This window comes from Urocampus carinirostris, chromosome 10 (genome assembly GCF_059441175.1).
Source record: "Urocampus carinirostris isolate Australia breed hairy pipefish chromosome 10, RoL_Ucar_1.0, whole genome shotgun sequence".
In the NCBI taxonomy this organism is placed as follows: domain Eukaryota; kingdom Metazoa; phylum Chordata; class Actinopteri; order Syngnathiformes; family Syngnathidae; genus Urocampus; species Urocampus carinirostris.
Genome location: NC_142358.1, coordinates 8,541,980 through 8,559,955, shown reverse-complemented (window position 1 = coordinate 8,559,955; position 17,976 = coordinate 8,541,980). Strand labels below are relative to the sequence as shown.

The 17,976-nt window shown below is 39.8% G+C and overlaps 1 protein-coding gene and 1 pseudogene across 1 annotated transcript; one reads left to right on the top strand and one right to left on the bottom strand.

Moving 5' to 3' along the window:
- Positions 1-2,362: 2,362 nt before the first annotated feature.
- Positions 2,363-17,006, top strand: LOC148357620 (extracellular calcium-sensing receptor-like). The gene is made up of 10 exons (XM_088345260.1): positions 2,363-2,628; positions 3,705-4,008; positions 5,513-5,599; positions 6,115-6,222; positions 9,376-9,542; positions 9,615-10,068; positions 11,284-11,514; positions 11,615-11,738; positions 12,634-13,106; positions 16,152-17,006. The coding sequence occupies exons 1-10, from the start codon at positions 2,363-2,365 to the stop codon at positions 16,584-16,586; spliced, it is 2,649 nt and encodes an 882-aa protein (XP_088201386.1). The 3' UTR covers positions 16,587-17,006.
- On the bottom strand, positions 7,971-8,111 carry LOC148357621 (U2 spliceosomal RNA; annotated as a pseudogene).
- Positions 17,007-17,976: the final 970 nt, after the last annotated feature.

Below are 17,976 nucleotides of genomic sequence, written 5' to 3'. Positions count from 1 at the left end.
TCGATACCGCTCTTGCTCTCCCGTCCCGGCTAACGACTAGTATTCCTGCATGTCTACGATCATCCTTGCTCGTCACGGAAGTGCCACTTCCGCCACCTGCTACCTTTGTCCGTCAACCATCGCATCGTGGAAGCAAGCCCTTCTCTCCCTCTTATCAATAAAACTGAGTAAACGAACGCTACTGGGTCCTGTCTCCGTTTCTGGCTTGTGACACCAACTCGTTATGAGGTGAATGAAATTGAAACTAAAGCTGGCTTTGCATTAAAAACAAAACACTACAAAATACATATTTTATGAAACATAAACATAAAAAAATACAGTTTTTATTATTATTATAAATTGTATAATTCTGAAACGGTTAGCGCATGTCATTGTTATTATGTATTTACAATTTAATTAAAGATATATTCAGCTCTATAAGGTGCACCTCCCCAAAAATGTAGTATGGGAGATATTTTTCATACATTTAGCACACTAGACTAGCGGAATTAAATTAAAACTAGAGCTAGGCTTGCCTCAAAAACAATACACGACAAAATACTTTTTTAATGGAATATAAACATTACAAAATTAATGTTATTATTATGATGATTTAAATGATTCCGAAATAGTTAGCGTGTTTCATTGTAATCGTGCTCTATAATTTGTGCGTTCAAATCTTTCGCAAATATGGCATGTTTTTCATATTTAAAAAAATGATATGATTACACTTCAATATCTGTTTGCATTTACAAATCAATAGTTGGAAAAACAACAGAATCGTATTCAGTTACTACATAGTTTGGCGAGTAAGAAAGTTAAAAAGTCATGCATTACCAAATTGCCAAGAATCTTACCCCACGGGAAAAAAATGGGTAATTTCCCCAATTTTAGGGTATTTTACATTTATTTTCGGTACATTAAAATTGTGTGATCTAGCAGATTAACCGTTTTTGTCATTTTATTCATTTCTTTTTTCCCTGCTAGCTAGAACTTTTTTTGCAATATCAGAACACATGTCTTCCATCAGCTACATTACTTTAATTTATTAAACACAACAAAAAATAACACAGTTAAAATAATGACAGTTTTTTTTTACAGTAGATTCAAGGTATTACTTAAAAATGACGATTAATCAATCAAAGATTTTAAATATGGCTTGCTCAATCCAGTGTTGATGGCTTGGAAAATAGTATAAATATTATTTTTCCCCAACCTGACTAAAAATGTTTGTCCACCATCTGCTATTTTATTTTATTCTATTACAAAAAAAAATAAAAGAATAACAAAACAAAAGCAATGGCAGTTTTCTGCCAATGGAGAAACAAATGTGACTTTTTTATTTAAAAAAGATTATTAATCAAATATGTTGATCATACCTTGCTATATTATTGATCTAAGTTTAATGTTTTGGAAAAAGGTTGCGATGTCTGAAGATAGGATTTTTCCCAATACCGTTACTATTAGGTGTTCATATTAATTTAACGTATATTTCTTAAATTCATGTACGGTTCTTTATAAACTGCCCTTGTTCCTTTAAAAATAAAGTATTGAGTAAATAGATTCCAATTGAATTGTATTATGATAAATCCTGAACACAACCCATTTGAGAAAATGAGGTTCTTTAATAAGATTACAGTGAACCCCTGCTATAATGTGGTTCACTTTTTATTTTTTCGTTACTTCACTGATTTGCATCTTGATTTGTGTTTTGCATTCTTATTGGTTGAAGTATTTCCTCCCTTATATCACATCAATTACTAGAAGTTATTATTTGACAGTATAATATTTCTCCCCTAAAAACTTAAATAATACTTTGCTGTGTTAATCAAATGCTTGAGCCTGTAAAAATAGTTTCTTCTTTGGTTTCAATGTATAATAGAGTATTTAATTGTGCAGTAATGGTAAAACAAATAATCAAACAGCAAACTATGCTCCAAGTTATGGGTATAATAAAATAATCAAGACCAAGTTGCTGTTGAGGTTTAGTTGTTTACGCAATTTGTTGACACCAAGTGTGTCTTTGTGAAATCTGTGTGTGTATTCAGTGTGTATTCAGCAGTTTCCCCCTATCACTGAAGGATGACTTGGGCTCACTGAAGCGTGACACGCTGACATGACATGGCTAATGTTGGGCCAAGGTGCCTCCTTGTTATGCTGCAAAACAGATTTCCTTTTCCATTGATTTGCTGGCTCAGGGGAAATCAGATCGGTTTTGCTGTGATGCTATTTGACAAGGAGGCATTTTCTGTGTACTTTCCTGGCTATAAATGCTCGTGGCTTCACTGTGGCACTTTTGCATTGATGCGCTGCGTACCTAATGCGTCAATAAATCGAGATTTCCTCAAAGACAAAGTCATTTTTACTTGTAGTTTAAAGGGAAATGTTTAAGATTAGGAGCCGGCCCAAGTGGTTGTGGCAGAGGAGAAATCAAGCAATCTGGAGCATCCTTTGGGTGGCGATGTTGTTCTCCCACGATTCCAACCAAGACCAGAAGCAACCTTGTGATGTCATCCCAGGTTCTATGAGCTTACCGGTGCTGGGGAAAGAGGGGGACATCGTTTTAGGGGGACTATTCTCCCTCCACGATATGGTGGTGGAACCCAACCTGACCTTCATCTCCAGGCCCCCACCCACGCAATGCACCAGGTAATCTTTGCAGAGACCTTTTGAAATAATTGTGTTTGATTATGTGTTGCAGTGAACCCTTCACTAAAACGCGGTTTACTTTTTAAATTCTTGTTACCTCACTGATTTGCATCAAGCATTTTGTTTGCATTTTGATTGGCTAAACAGTCTCCACTTCTTCTCTACCTGATGCTAAAAGGTAATTGACAGTAGAGTAGTTGTTTGTGAGAAAAATGTTCATGTGCTACTTTTATTTTTTGAACAAATGCTTGAGCGGGTACAAATGCCTTTTTCTTTGGTTGCAGTGTACAGTAGGACCTCTACACAAACTTAATTTCTTCCAGGACCATGATGGCAGCTCCATTTGCTTATGTAACGAGCATTTTTTTTTTCGATATACCTACAAAAAGTATCCAAGTAAACCCTAATTATAAAACATATCCATAAACAACATCTTGCTGATCACTAAAATACACGCATCTATCCATTATCTACACCGCTTATCCTCAGTAGGGTCGCAGGAGTGCTGCAGCCCATCCCAGCTATCTTCAGGCAGTGGGCAGGAGACACTCTAAACTGGTTGCCATCCAGTGGCAGGGCCCCTAAAATCCAGTCAAATGACAATAAAACATAGAAAATTTGGTACTGAAGTTACCCTACATTTAAATGAACGAATACACATTTTTTATCGCACGATTTCTTTTTGCCCCTTTTGTTTTTATTTATGTCTTTATTAGCTGTACTCGCAACGCTTTCGATTTTCAAAGGTTAACTTACCCGAGGAGATTTGTCTCTGGCTTCCCTTCAAAATGTTACGGAAATGCTTAAGGCAAGTGTCATTAAAAGAGCTGCAGCACGACCAGTAAGCGGTCTAGAGCAAACTTGAGTGGTGGTCTTCGGGAATGCTCTCTACTTGGATTTTCGTTGTATGCTGAGTAGATTTTTGTTCCAAGTAAATCTTGTATATCGAAATTCTTGTGTTTCGAGGTGCTCGTGTATAGAGGTGTGACTATAATATCTAATTGTGCAAAAATGAAAAAAGGTTTATACTTCACAAACGCCACTTATTACGAGGCTTAACTGTTATTTTTCCACAGATTTAACTTCCGGACGTTCCGCTGGATGCAGACCATGATTTTTGCTATTGAGGAGATCAACAGGGAAGGTAAACTTCTCCCTAATGTCACTTTGGGATATAAGATCTACGACTCGTGCAGTACCCCCCATCAGGCACTCAAGGCCGCCGTGGAGCTAATGGGCAGCGAGAAAGTTTCCTTTGATGAAGGGGGGCAACAGGGTCAGGGTATATGTCGGGGGGCTGTACCTGCAGTGATAGGTGACGGAGGCTCCACTCAGTCTCTGGTTGTGGCCCATTTCTTGGGGGTCTTTCATGTGCCACAGGTGAGCTGCAATTACACATTTGTGTTTTATATTGATAAGTGCATGCTTGAGGGATCATTATAATTAGAACTTTCTTTATTGTCATTAAGTGCAACGCAGTGTACTCTGTTCTCGACACGATCGGATGTGGAACTTCAAAATAAACATGCAATGAAAAAAATTAGATTTAAAAAAAAAAGAGTACTTGGGTAAATTGTCAAGATTTACAAGGTAGTGGCCTAAGTTGTATATGCGCCAGAGAATAGTGCAGTATATTGTGCAAAAAAAGAACAAAGACATGGAACATAAATATATTTTTCTATACATAAGCAAGACATGTTTTCATAGTGTTGCATGCTTGTTTAGGGTGGTTTTGGCCCTGGGAAAGAAACTGTCTCTGGGCCTTTAAGTCCTTGTTTTAATCCCTGTAGCATCTGCCATGGGGCAGCAAGTAAATGAGGTGGTAGCCAGGATAAGAGGAGTCCTTATTAATGTTATAATGGCTAGTATCATAAGCCGGGAATGTCCTCCAGACTGGGCAGAGAGCATCTAATCATTTTCTAGGCTGTGTTGATGACCCTCTGTAAGGATTCCCTGTCTGCTAACATGCACAATGAATTTTAAGTGACAAGGCTGTAATTTATAATATCGGTTAAGTTGTTGCCAAGATATTTTCATTATCATATTACTACATTTAAAAATAAACATTCCAAAAACACAGTCTATCAAATACATTTTTTAATTTTAATTTTCTTTATGGCACAATTAGCACAGGAGGTCGCAGCTTCGATTCTCGGCCCCTCCGTGTTATATGTCGAAGTGTCCATGGGCAAGACACTGGATCCCTAATGCCCCCAATAGCAGGTAATTGCCTTGCATGGCTGACGCTGCTATCGGTTAGTTAGTGTGTAAAAGGGAAAAGTGTGAAGCACATTGTAAAGCGGTTTAGGGGGTCTTCGTTGACTTGAAAAGCGCTCTACATGTAATATCAATGCTTGTCAATCCTAAAATGAGGTAAGCGTCTTCTGCTCAGGTGTCTTGAGGTCTTTTAACACATCACAAATTATTTTTATCCTATATTTTTCCTCTTGTCTTTATCACGTTTTTATCCTGGAGTGTCACGTCTAACCTCGTTGTAAACAATGTGCACTATGATGTAATCAATGACAATGAAGATAATTCTGTAATTCTTCAAACGGTTATTTGTAAACTTGAAAAAAACATAGTGAATCGTTAAGTTTAACTGTAAGCGTTCAAGAAAAGGTGCTTTAAATAATTTAATCTGCTTTGACAAAGTGACATTTTACAGAGCACTATACAGTAATTAGGTCCTGAAATGGCATATTTTGTAGTTTTATTCTTCAAAATGGTAAGATCTATTTTTTTCCAAAATGAATGAAAAATAATCTGCTGTAATTATGAGAAAATTAAGTGAAATAGTTGTACTGCTATTTTGTTTCTAAATAAATTATTTTTTCAAAAGATATTTCTGATTTGAATGTTACATTTGAATTATATCTCTTAGGTCAGTTATTTTTCCAGCTGTGCTTGCCTGAGTGACAAAAAGAAGTTTCCTGCTTTTCTAAGGACAATGCCCAGTGATTTCTTTCAGGTAAGTGGCTCCCACTCTTCTGATGTCGTTCCAGCAGCTGTTGTACACCAATAGAAGTTAGGAACCTTACAGGTGTAACTTTAAATATGCACTAACAAAGTATCTGGGAAAAGGGGCTAAAAAAAGATACTCTGTAAAATGAAAAGGTCGTAAGTTGGGTCGTTGTTTCCCGGAGGTCTACTGTACTGCCTTCCAATTAGGGCACAAAAGAAATAAAAAGGTGCCTTTACCAAGATAAGCATTGACAGACTGTGCCTACTTCTTCCTGCAGCTGAGAACAACAAATTTGTCCCTGGAGTGGAGCTCTCCTTGAGTTCAGCCTTCAAATAGCTGACAGAACTCAAGCGGTAGCCCCAAGCAGTCATGACAAACAACTAGTTCAAGCTGGCAAAGATGTCCTTGAAAACTTTAAATACAAATGCTTTTTAAAAGTCAGTTCAAAATGGAGCTTTTGTATGTTAAATTATTATATTTGCTGGAACATTGTTGTTATTGCTCATGTTTAATTCTTTAAGGTGGATGCACTTGTCCAACTGGTCCAACATTTCGGCTGGACATGGGTGGGTGTGATCGCAGGGGACGATGCATACGGCCGTGGAGGTGCAAACATATTTGCTAATGAGGTGAGTTAGCGACTGTAGAATCTTAATTGGAGTTATTCTCAACCACGCAACTATTCACTCAATAAATGAAAGCAAATACATTTTTTTAAATTTTAAAATCTATGCCAGCTGAGTATTCCCTGGAAAAACGTAAATACATTTACATATAATAAAATGAATCCCGGCGTATAATTCTTATGATTGAAAGATCTAGTGAGGAAAAGATAAATAATTCTTAAAGTCTGGAATATTTTTTTACGTAACGGATTGGATATACTACTGTTATCTGCTTTAAGATACATTTCCGGCAAATATTAGAATAAAGTACTTTCAAAATCACCCACCATATTCTAAATGAAGCAATTTTGCTTTTTTTAAGTATATATTTTCATATTTTGATAGAAGAACAAGTTAACATAGCAGCTGGTAGACAGTTTTGCTCATTTTAAGTTATTTTTTCCATCCTTATTAAGGGTAACTTTTACTGTTTTATTTGAGATACAAGTTAAAATATTTGAAAATAAGACAAAATATACACTTAAAAACAGCAACATAATTAACCAATGTAGTAAGACTTTTTTTCTGTATGACTGTCTCAGAAATGTTAAATATTGTGATGAATTTCTTCATTTTCTGTAATGTATTTAAAACAACAAAAATGAGATAGATTCTGGATTTATTCCAAATTAAGTAAAATATTTTAAGACTTTCTTCTATTTTCATTTTGTTGATTATGGAAAAATACCTCATTGTAAAACACAACAAGTATCATTAAGCAATAATACAAAGTATACAAATAGGCTTTAAGTTATAATCAACAGTATTAAAATAATCAAAAGCTTGCAATATTGTCACAGTGTAGTAATATTATGAAATATATCAATTTTTTTTAAGTACGATTTTTTTTTTGCTGTGCCCTTTCTTTAATCAGATACATCATTTCTGAGCCTAATATGGAACCAATAGTTTTTTTTTGAAGTACATAATTTGAAGGTCTGTGGAGTTCCCAAGGAATCAAGTTTAGGTTAAGTCAAGATATTGTTGCTGTGTTGGAAAAGCTCCAAATGAATTTATTTTGGTTTTATATAAAGTGTTTGCATGAAAGCAACATTACATCTGATATTTATACATTCGGAAAAAAGTAAACTCTTTAATAAATCGTTGAGGGACTATTTAAATGACAAACAAAGTCAAGTCAAGTTATGTTTATTTGTATAGTCCCTAATCACAAAAAGTATCAAAGGTCTGTACAGACTACAGACCACTTCAGCATCCATTGATGCTGTTGAAAAAAAAATTAGAAATCTTTAGTGTGAGAGAAATTAGGAAACCTTGATAAGGAACTGCACATGAGGTAATCCCCCTTTCGGGATGACCAGGCAGCAATAAATGCATCAACAGACCCTCCACAGATATCATCATAACAAAATTGGGTTCTTATTCCAGAATCTTGACCAATGCTTCAAGCTCCAGATCAAAAGTCAGAAACCTAGTCAGGAAGCTAAGTCTCACAAACCATACATGGCCCTCTCTCTTTTCATGAATATGAACGTCTCATAATCCAAATTGATTCCATCAACATGTCTTTATGTGTAATAGATTTGCATGTGCGGGGGTTTTTAAGGGTTATTGATCTATCTTCGTTATTCATTATCTATTATCCGTTTTCGGTCAGTTCATAATACGCTACAAAGCCTAGGAGCCGGGACACTTACTCTCAGCCAAAAGGCCAAGCTAAGGTCCTAGCCCTAAAGCCTTACTGCGATCATTGCGAATGCACCGTTCCCGGAGGTACTGCAATACCGGGCCGATGTGTGAAGTGGACAAAGCAAGCTCATATTCCATCTCCGAAATGCAAAAATCAAAGAGGCCAAGCTAAGGACCTAGCATCAAAAGACCAAGCAAGGTCAAGCTTAATGAATGACATGCAAGGTCAAACCTACACTGAGATCTATAACGGCACTGTCCAGTACATATATAATATTTAACTACAGTTTATAGTCCAGGTGTCACACCCAAAAAAAAAAAAAAAAAAAGAAAAGGTTTTGGCTGTACATCTCTAAGGAATCCTTTATGTGGAAGTTTATTTAATAAACTATATTAATGGTTGAAACACATTATAATGAAAATCCACAGAACAAACTCTGAAAACGCCAAAATGCCAGCACAGCGCCAAGAGCAATTTGATTGGGTGAGCGGTAGTGATGGGTAGAGATATGCAACTCCCTACTGTCACTTGCCCTGTGCCGAAGGTAAAAACGTTGGGATCCTCCTTTACAGAATTATCTGACTGTTTATAAAACAACTTTGCTCGCACCTTGAAACCATTATTTATGTCAAAAACGATGGTAAAATTGAGCCTTAACACTCAAGTAACTGCAGGAGAAAATTTTTGTTGTGTATTTGCATGGGACACAGACTCTGGAATATTATTATTTCATAGATTTGATCCAATCATCAAACATGATGAAATCAAATTTGCTGAAGAATAATCTTCTGCCTGGAGAGCATGTTTGGCCATTTTTTTTTCTCAAAATACACGTTGTGGCTCTTTCCCCCCAACACAATTAAAATATTTGGCTTTCATGGCTCTTTGAGTCAAAAATGTTACTGACATCAGGTCCAAGTGTCGGTACGATTGCTCAAAATGCATGTACTGTTTCAACCAGGCTTATCCTAGAATATAAGTGTGTTATAAGCCTAGAGTAAATCACTCCCACTGAGGTCACAGATCGCATCTCAGAGAGAAAAGTATTCCACAGCACCGGGGCCTGGATGGAGAATTCTCTCGAACCTGCGTATTTCTTCTTAGCTCTTGGGATCCTTAATAGGCCGACGTTTTCCGGGCAGGAACATAAGGGGAAATTAAGTCAGAATGATATGAGGGGTCAAGTTAAATGCAACATTTTGTACAATACCAACTGAACCTTAGAATCACAAAGAAAAATGAAATTCTCTGATAGGTTAATTTTGCATGACAGTTGCAATATGATACAATTTACGCATATTTATACATGTTATAACCACATTTCAAACAAGATCTTCTTTTCAGCACACTCAATATATTTTTTTGTTGCAAGCCTGTTGCCTGTGTTCATGTGAGGATTTTTGAAAGTGCCGTCTGTGCCTCAGCTCAATAAAGGCTGAGAAACTTTGCTTCACCGTACATCCTAGGTTAGAAATCTCGGCGCATGTGTGGCCCTCCACGAAATCATCCCCAAGAACCGCGCACAGGAGACGATTTCATCAATCATTTCCAATATCCGCTCTTCCGGGGCCCGCGTCATCCTTGTGTTTGCCGTAGAACAAGACGCGGCGGTGCTCTTTGACGAGGCTCTGAGGCACGATAAATCTTTATTTTTCAATCAGCCCGGTGCCACGTTGTCAAAAATATGATTATTCCGTCATTGCAGGCAGGGTCTCCATGGGATTCAATGGCTGGCGAGCGAGGCTTGGAGCACGGCGGCCGTGCTCTCCACCCCCACCAAATACCGAGGTATCCTACAAGGCTCCATGGGTTTTGCCATCCGTCGAGTGTCTATTCCCGGACTTCGAGATTTTTTGCTCCGCCTGCATCCATCCTCCCAGGATGCAAGTAAAGACCCTTTTCTAAAACCCTTTTGGGAAGAGGTTTTCCAATGCAGCCTCGGTGAGGGAAACGTCAAAATACCGTGCACCGGAACTGAAGATCTGAAGACTGTGGCAAATATTTACTCTGATGTGTCCCAGCTGAGGATTTCTTACAATGTCTATAAAGCAGTGTATGCTATAGCATATGCATTGAGGAGCATAGGAAGCTGTGAGGATGGGAAAGGCCCTTTTGCTCTTCAGACGTGTCCACATGCACACAACATCCAGCCATGGCAGGTAATATGTTTATTTTTTTAGATCAACCTAAAATATTGAGAATACTTCCATTCAAAGTTTTTGGAATTATTGCAGGGGTCTCAAACTCGCCATCCAAGGGCCAATTGCGGCCAAAGGTATGATAGTTTGAGGTCCCATCCTTAAAATGAATGTTTAAAGGGATTGTGTGTATTGTTTAGCACCACATAGATATAGAAAACAATATATTATATAAAAACAATATTGGTTTTAAAAAAGGAAAAATAGGATAAATGTCCATCTTGTGCCATATTGGTGCTACAGGTATCCCAAAAATTAAAACCTTGAAAAAGGCGGGGCAAAATAATTAGCATAACAATGGTAAGGTTTGGTAGTAGTAGGTATTCTTTCTTGTGCTTTTGGCACTCATTTTCACTACATATTATAGCGACATGATACCTGCAGTCCCATTTATCAAAGTACAGCCCAGGAAAATTATTTGATCTTATTCTGAGTAGCAAATTTTAAAAAAGCTATTTGAGAACAGTGGCTGCTTTCTAACAGAGCTTTTCCTATTGAAAACCCTATTTGGCCCAACCTGACTCAGACCCTAGCTCCGCTGCCCTCAAGTAAATTGAGTTTAAAAACCTCGGGATCAGTGTGCAAATACCGAGCACCGAAACATTTTTTTCCACATACAAAGTAATTATATTTATTTCTAGATATTCCAAAGCATTCAGAAATATACAGAATGTGCATAAAAGTGATTCTAACCAACCATTTATAACCAAAATTTTAAACTACGGGTGCTTAAACAAAAATTGTTTTTATTGTGTGAAGCTCAAAAACAATATAGATAGAAATACAAAACAATTTGGAAGCAATTACTATTCTTTTAAGTAGGGGTTCCGTGGCAGACACTCTTACACCTTTCTTGCTTTAGGCAGTGATCTTCTTCTTTAAATTGATCATTGGTATCACTGTTTTCCTCTTTTCCCTTACCTCATAACTAACTTACTTCATCAAAAAAAGGCAATAAATCACAATTAAATTCTGAATTCATGTTGTTAAAATGTCGTCCGATTAGCGAGGTATACTTTATTCATTTTTTTCTCCACTCATTAGGTGCCAGCCTAGCTTCAATGAATCTTTGACTCCTAGGGCTGTTTTTGGCAGCCTAACTAAGATGGATTTTTGACGTCTATAGGGGCCCATGGCAGCAAATTAGTTAATTATTTCTACATATTTTCCCCATAGCTACTCCACTACATAAAACAAGTGGAGTACTTCAACTACTTCGGAGATGAAATCACATTCGACGAAAACGGCGACCCGGCGGCCATGTACGACCTGGTCAACTGGCAGCTAAGTCGAAGCGGAGAAATTGAGTTTGTCACTGTCGGGAGGTTTGACGAATCTGTTGGGAACAGACGGAAGAAGCTCCAAATCAAAAGCCAGGACATCTTGTGGAATGGCAATCAGACCCAAGTACAGATCTTAATGACATGTTTCCAGTGTATTGAATGTGTGTTTTGTGTAGTTGGACTTTGTAAGAACCATCGTAGTTTGTGTTGACTTTGTCGCTCAGGTCCCACTATCCGTATGCAGTCGCATTTGTCCTCCCGGCACCCGCAAAGCCATCCGAGCTAACTTCCCTATCTGCTGCCATGATTGTGTGGTGTGTACAGCAGGGGAGATTAGCAATCAAACTGGTGAGGTTTCTTTCTCTTCGTACATGTCGTGACTGGGTATGTTTACATGCAGGCAATAATCCGACTGGAAACAGAATATCGCCAATATTCCCATTATGTGTAGTCGTGTAAATGCGCAAAGAATTCCAGTTGAGTTTTTAATCTGACCGAATTTCCCTGTGGCAATGGTTGAGTTAGTCCTTTAATTGTCCCGTTACCTTGCATATATACACATTCCGATGCACCGGTTACATGTTGGCAATTTTCCTCCAACGGTATATATCTCTGCCCGATAGCACTGTGGGACCTGTAGTTCAGGGACGAAGTATACATGCAAACACCGGCTTACTTGCTGTAAAAGGCTTATGTTTATTGCTTAATTTCTCCGCCATTTTTCCGTTTTATTTTCTGCTCGAACGGCAAAATGCCAAATGTGTATCCATCTGTATATACAGTGGATGTCACAGTTGTATATATCCATGTATATTGTAAATCTATACTTTTGGCCAGCCAAATAAATGCACCTGGGCCTTTGTTGAATTTGGAGAGTGATATGAATAAAATTACAAAACAACATATTTGTGTAATATTGTCACTCTCGCATCGCATTATTTTTTCAGAAAATTCAGAATTTTCCATTTCTTTTTTAACCTAATTATTTTTCATCATGTCTTTGAAATTTAAAAAATAAATCATACATTCTTAAATCAAAGTTGCATTAAATTAAAATGAATTGAATCAGAAATTAATTTAATTACCACATTCCCTGCCACTGAGTTTAACATCTATTTCAACTAGGCAGAAGTTAAGGAGAATCTATCCTAAATCCAATGTTCCGTTTACAAACAGATAATTGCCCACATGTAAACGTCGTCACTGTCTAGAGTGCTCACGTGTCTTCCATTTTTTTTTCTAGATGCCATAGAGTGCGTTCGCTGCCTGCCCGAGTTCTGGTCCAATGCTGACAAGACAGCTTGCGTCCCCAAACAGGAGGAGTTTCTTTCATTCGGCGACACCATGGGCATCACGCTGATGGCCATGTCCCTCATTGGTTCCTTCTGCACCTGCGTCGTGGTCTTAGTCTTCTCCTACCACAGGACTACCCCTGTGGTTAGGGCCAACAACTCAGAGTTGAGCTTCCTTCTTCTCTTCTCTTTAACTTTGTGCTTCCTGTGTTCGCTGACCTTCATCGGACGGCCTTCCGAATGGTCCTGCATGCTTCGCCGCACGGCGTTCGGCATCACCTTTGTGCTCTGCATCTCTTGCATCTTGGGGAAAACTATAATGGTGCTGATGGCGTTCAAGGCCTCGCTTCCTGGAAGTAGAATCATGAAGTTGTTTGGGCCAGCCCAGCAAAAAGCCTTTATTAGTGTCTGCACTCTGATTCAGGTGAGAACTGTTTTTGTCTCTTGATAAACAAGTCAATCTAGATTGATTGTAACCCCCCAAAAATCTAATATCCAGTTGACAACAACTGCCTAAATGGCCGCACCTGTATTTAAATATAAAAAATTGTTGATTGTATAGACAAGGTTTTAAATAAAACTTTTGTCCTGTCTAATTAGGTTTTAGTGAATTTCCTTACTCACCCTTTTCATTAACGTTTCGGGGTAAAACAGTTCACTTAGCTAGTCTCAATTCATCACCGAAGGATTTATTTTCTATATTTTCAAATCAAGAAAAATATTATAGTGTTGTTTTTATATCTTAACTTATTGTTTTTGTTAGACTCTTTCTGGTTTACCCTTATTTCTTGTGAAAAACATATTGGTAGTGTCACGAGGCGTGGTGGCGTGGAAGGTGACCGGACCAGAACGGAGGCAGGAGGCATGAAGGGAGAACTCAAATGCGTTGACGATCCATAAGTTTTATTTAATAAAATAAAAGTCGCCCAATACTCCGGGGCAAAACAGAACAATACAGAGTTCCTCCGGCACGAACTCAACAGGACATGGCATAACAGACTAAAACATGACAAGGCATAACAGACTAAAACAGGACAAGCATAACAGACCGGGATTGTGTATAAGAGTAGTGAACCAGCAACCGCAGAGCCCACAATGCAGCCTTAAATAGCAGACCCACAATTAGTGGAACTGCTTCAGCTGTTGCCCAGAGGGCGGGGCAGACTGGTCACCAAGGCGACCGTGACAGAGCCCCCCTCTTAAGGGACAGCTCCCGAGGTCCCAAACAGAAAAAATTACAACCTCACGCCCCGGAATGTTGACGCTCGCGATTGGGGCAACCCCGCTCCCTCCTCCGAACACGCAGGAACGGGGAGAGGCAGGCGCCATCTGCGTCGGGCGGATCGGAATCGGCGCTCGGCAGGGAGGGGGTCTGGTGGGCAAACTGGACAGGGGATAACAGACAGGCAGAACCGACGAGAACAGGACAGGCAAAATCAGAACAGGTAAACAGGACAGGCAAAATCAGAACAGGTAAACAGGACAGGCCTCTACAGAAGAGTCGCACTCAGGACAGGCCTCTACAGAAGAGTCGCACTCAGGACAGGCCGATGCAGAAGAGTCGCACCCAGGTCAGGCCGATGCAGAAGAGTCGTACTCAGGTCAGGCCGATGCAGAAGAGTCGCACTCAGGGGGTTCAGGTTCAGAAGAGTCAGACTCTGGGGGTTCAGGTTCAGAAGAGTCAGACTCTGGGGGTTCAGGTTCAGAAGAGTCAGACTCTGGGGGTTCAGGTTCAGAAGAGTCAGACTCTGGGGGTTCAGGTTCAGAAGAGTCAGACTCTGGGGGTTCAGGTTCAGAAGAGTCAGACTCAGGGGGTTCGGGTTCAGAAGAGTCAGACTCAGGGGGTTCGGGTTCAGAAGAGTCAGACTCAGGGGGTTCGGGTTCAGAAGAGTCAGACTCAGGGGGTTCGGGTTCAGAGTGGCGATTCAGACAGGACAGGCGGAATCAGAACAGGCAAGACATGAGAGGGTCAAAATCAAAACAGACAAGACATGAGAGAGTCAAAATCAGAACAGACAAGACATGAGAGAGTCAAAATCAGAACCGGCAAAACAGGAGGAGCGGAGTCGGACTGACGGGCAGCGGAGTCGGAGTCGGCCCGACGGGCAGCAGAGTCGGAGTCGGGCTGGCACGCAGGGGAGACGGAATAGCAGGCAATCGGCACGGGAGTCGGGCAGGCAGGCATGAGAGTCGAACAGGCAGGCGTCAATTCTTCCCGGGACCCCATTCGAGGCACAGCAAGGGCCACGACGGGCGGGGCCGTGGTTCGAACGGGCAGGGAAGGCCAACTCAGTAGGCGCCTGCCGAACTGCGCTCTCCAGCTCTCCCCAAGTCGCGCTGGGATCGTTCGCTGGTTAGGCTGGTTCATTCTGTCACGAGGCGTGGTGGCGTGGAAGATGACCGGACCAGAACGGAGGCAGGAGGCATGAAGGGAGAACTCAAATGCGTTGACGATCCATAAGTTTTATTTAATAAAATAAAAGTCGCCCAATACTCCGGAGCAAAACAGAACAATACAGAGTTCCTCCGGCACGAACTCAACAGGACATGGCATAACAGACTAAAACATGACAAGGCATAACAGACTAAAACAGGACAAGCATAACAGACCGGGATTGTGTATAAGAGTAGTGAACCAGCAACCGCAGAGCCCACAATGCAGCCTTAAATAGCAGACCCACAATTAGTGGAACTGCTTCAGCTGTTGCCCAGAGGGCGGGGCAGACTGGTCACCAAGGCGACCGTGACAGGTAGCTTAGCCTCTTTGAAAGACCAATTTCTACTACCTCATTTAAATATATCCATACAATTTTCAGCAGTAGTTTACTGTGGGCCAATGGATTGCGGCCAAAGCTTTAAAGTTCATTTTAGGTGGCGTACTTCAGCGACTCAAACGGAGAAAAAAAATGCAGTTTGCCTGCCCCTGCTGTTAGCCATAGTTGACCGAGGATAAAGGATCGCGGCCACAACCGTGCATTTTATTTTATGTAAGCGTTATGACTCCCGACAAAAGTGCCTTGTGCAAGTCCCTGCATTTCATCAATATAAGATTGGGGGTAATGGATTTCGGCCACACAAGTGAAGTTCATACAGTACAGTGATCTCAAGAAAAGAGCTGCCAGGCCAGACGACAGTGCGCCCATGCCAGTCCTCGCTCGTAGCAGTATGCGATTAAGGTCTGAGGATTGCGGCCACTCGAGAGCAGTTCACTTTTTGGTTGACAGATGGGCAAGAAAGAGGCCGACAAAAATGCCCCTACTCGCAGCAATAAGTGTTTTGGCAAATGAATAGCAGAATATTAATCAACCCACGATGCAATGAAGGCCACAAAGTAGGAAGCGCGAAGTACCTAGGAATACTGTAGTTTTATTGTAGTTTCATTCATTCTCAGTTTTTGTCTTGTCAGTTTTCATTAAGTGTGGTTGACCCAGGCAGGGTTTAAATAACTTCAACTTTTTCGTTGACCCAGGTTCTCATCTGCACGGTGTGGCTCATCTTAGCTCCGCCCACCCCCCGGCAGCTGATGCCCCGCGAGAGCGCCGTGGTCATTCTCCTCTGCGATGAGGGCTCACCCGTGGCCTTCGGTCTGGTGCTGGGTTACATCGGCCTTTTGGCCTGCCTGTGCCTCTTCCTGGCTTTCCTGGCCCGAAAGCTTCCGGACAATTTCAACGAGGCTCGCTTCATCACTTTCAGCATGCTCATCTTCTGCGCTGTGTGGGTGGCCTTCGTTCCCGCCTATATCAGCTCCCCGGGAAAATACTCCACGGTCACCGAGGTGTTTGCCATTCTTGCCTCCAGCTACGGCCTGCTAGGATGCATTTTTGCACCCAAGTGTTATTTAATTCTCTTTAGGCCTGAGAAGAACACCAAGAAGCATGTTATGTCTAGAATGGACAAGTTTTAGAAAAAAATTGCATCAACAATATTTGTAATTTTTTTGGGGGGTGGTATTTTTTCCACACATTGATGAATGTGGGGTACATTGTTTGAGGTGAGCTTAAAAACATTGAAAGTTAAATATTTCATCTATTAAGTACCCGTATATGTTAACAATGCCCAACTGAGTTCAAATAGTTGTTCGTAGCAGGAATGGGGGAGGCAACGTGTGAGAAGGGGTTTGAAAGTGATTTCACGCTTGTCCCCACTTTTTGTGTTAGTGTAAGATGAAAATGGTGAAAGTAAGAAAAAGCATGTTTCAAATACAGTGCAAACGCCAACACTAACCTAAAAAAAACATGAAAAAGTTTATCATTATTTATTCAAGTGCGTCCGAGCAGATACTTGCACACGACAGACAATAGAATAAGTGAGAAGAAAATTATCAAATTCTGCAAAGCACCTTTAAATGGATAAAAAAATAAAGTAAGATGTTTCACAACCCTTTCCTAATGCAACGTCTTTAATGTGGTTAAAAAAAATGTAATTCATTAGAAAAATACAATATTGATTTGAATAAAACGCCAAAAGAATGATGTATAAGATAAACATGCATCCTTTTAAATACTAGTAGGTCAATAAGAGAGCTGACATGATTGTCTGTCATCTTGCTGAGACCATCCTATAAAAAATAAAAAGCATGTCAAAGGATGGGTGAAAAAAATGATGTGGTTTGGTCAATTAGAGTCTCCACAGTTTGTGTTCTTCCTTGTGTTTTGTAGCACTTGTTTTCTGTTGCACTACACACTACAGCGAAATTTTGCGGTGTAAATATTACACTGTGTTCCTTTGAGGATTAGGTTTAATGTAATTGTACTGTTCTATGTTACAGTTTCTTTCATAATTTAAAATGAGATATATCCTCCTAGGGTCAACAAACGGATACTCGATGATGTCGTTCTCGAGAATCCCTATTGGTTGAGAGCAAAACCTTTTCCAAATAATATTGTTCGGCCGAACACGAAAAATTGATTCCCAGTTTACTTTTTTTGTTTCTCATTTAATAAAACTTTATAGCATAAAAAATCAGCTGGTATCTGCCCATGTTACATACAGGGGCTTGCGAAACTATTTGGCCCCCTTGAACTTTGTGACCTTTTGCTACATTTCAGACTTCAAACATAAAGATATACATTTGTAATTTCTTGTGAAGCATCAACAATAAGTGGGACACAATCATGAAGTGGAACACACTATATTGTATCTTTTAATTGTTTTTAACAAATGAAAAACAAAAAAGTGGGTGTGGAAAATTATTCAGCCCCTTTAGTTTCAGTGCAGCAAACTCTGTCCAGAAGTTCAGTGAGGATCTCTGAATTTTTCAATGTTGATCTAATTGACTAACGATAAATGGAATC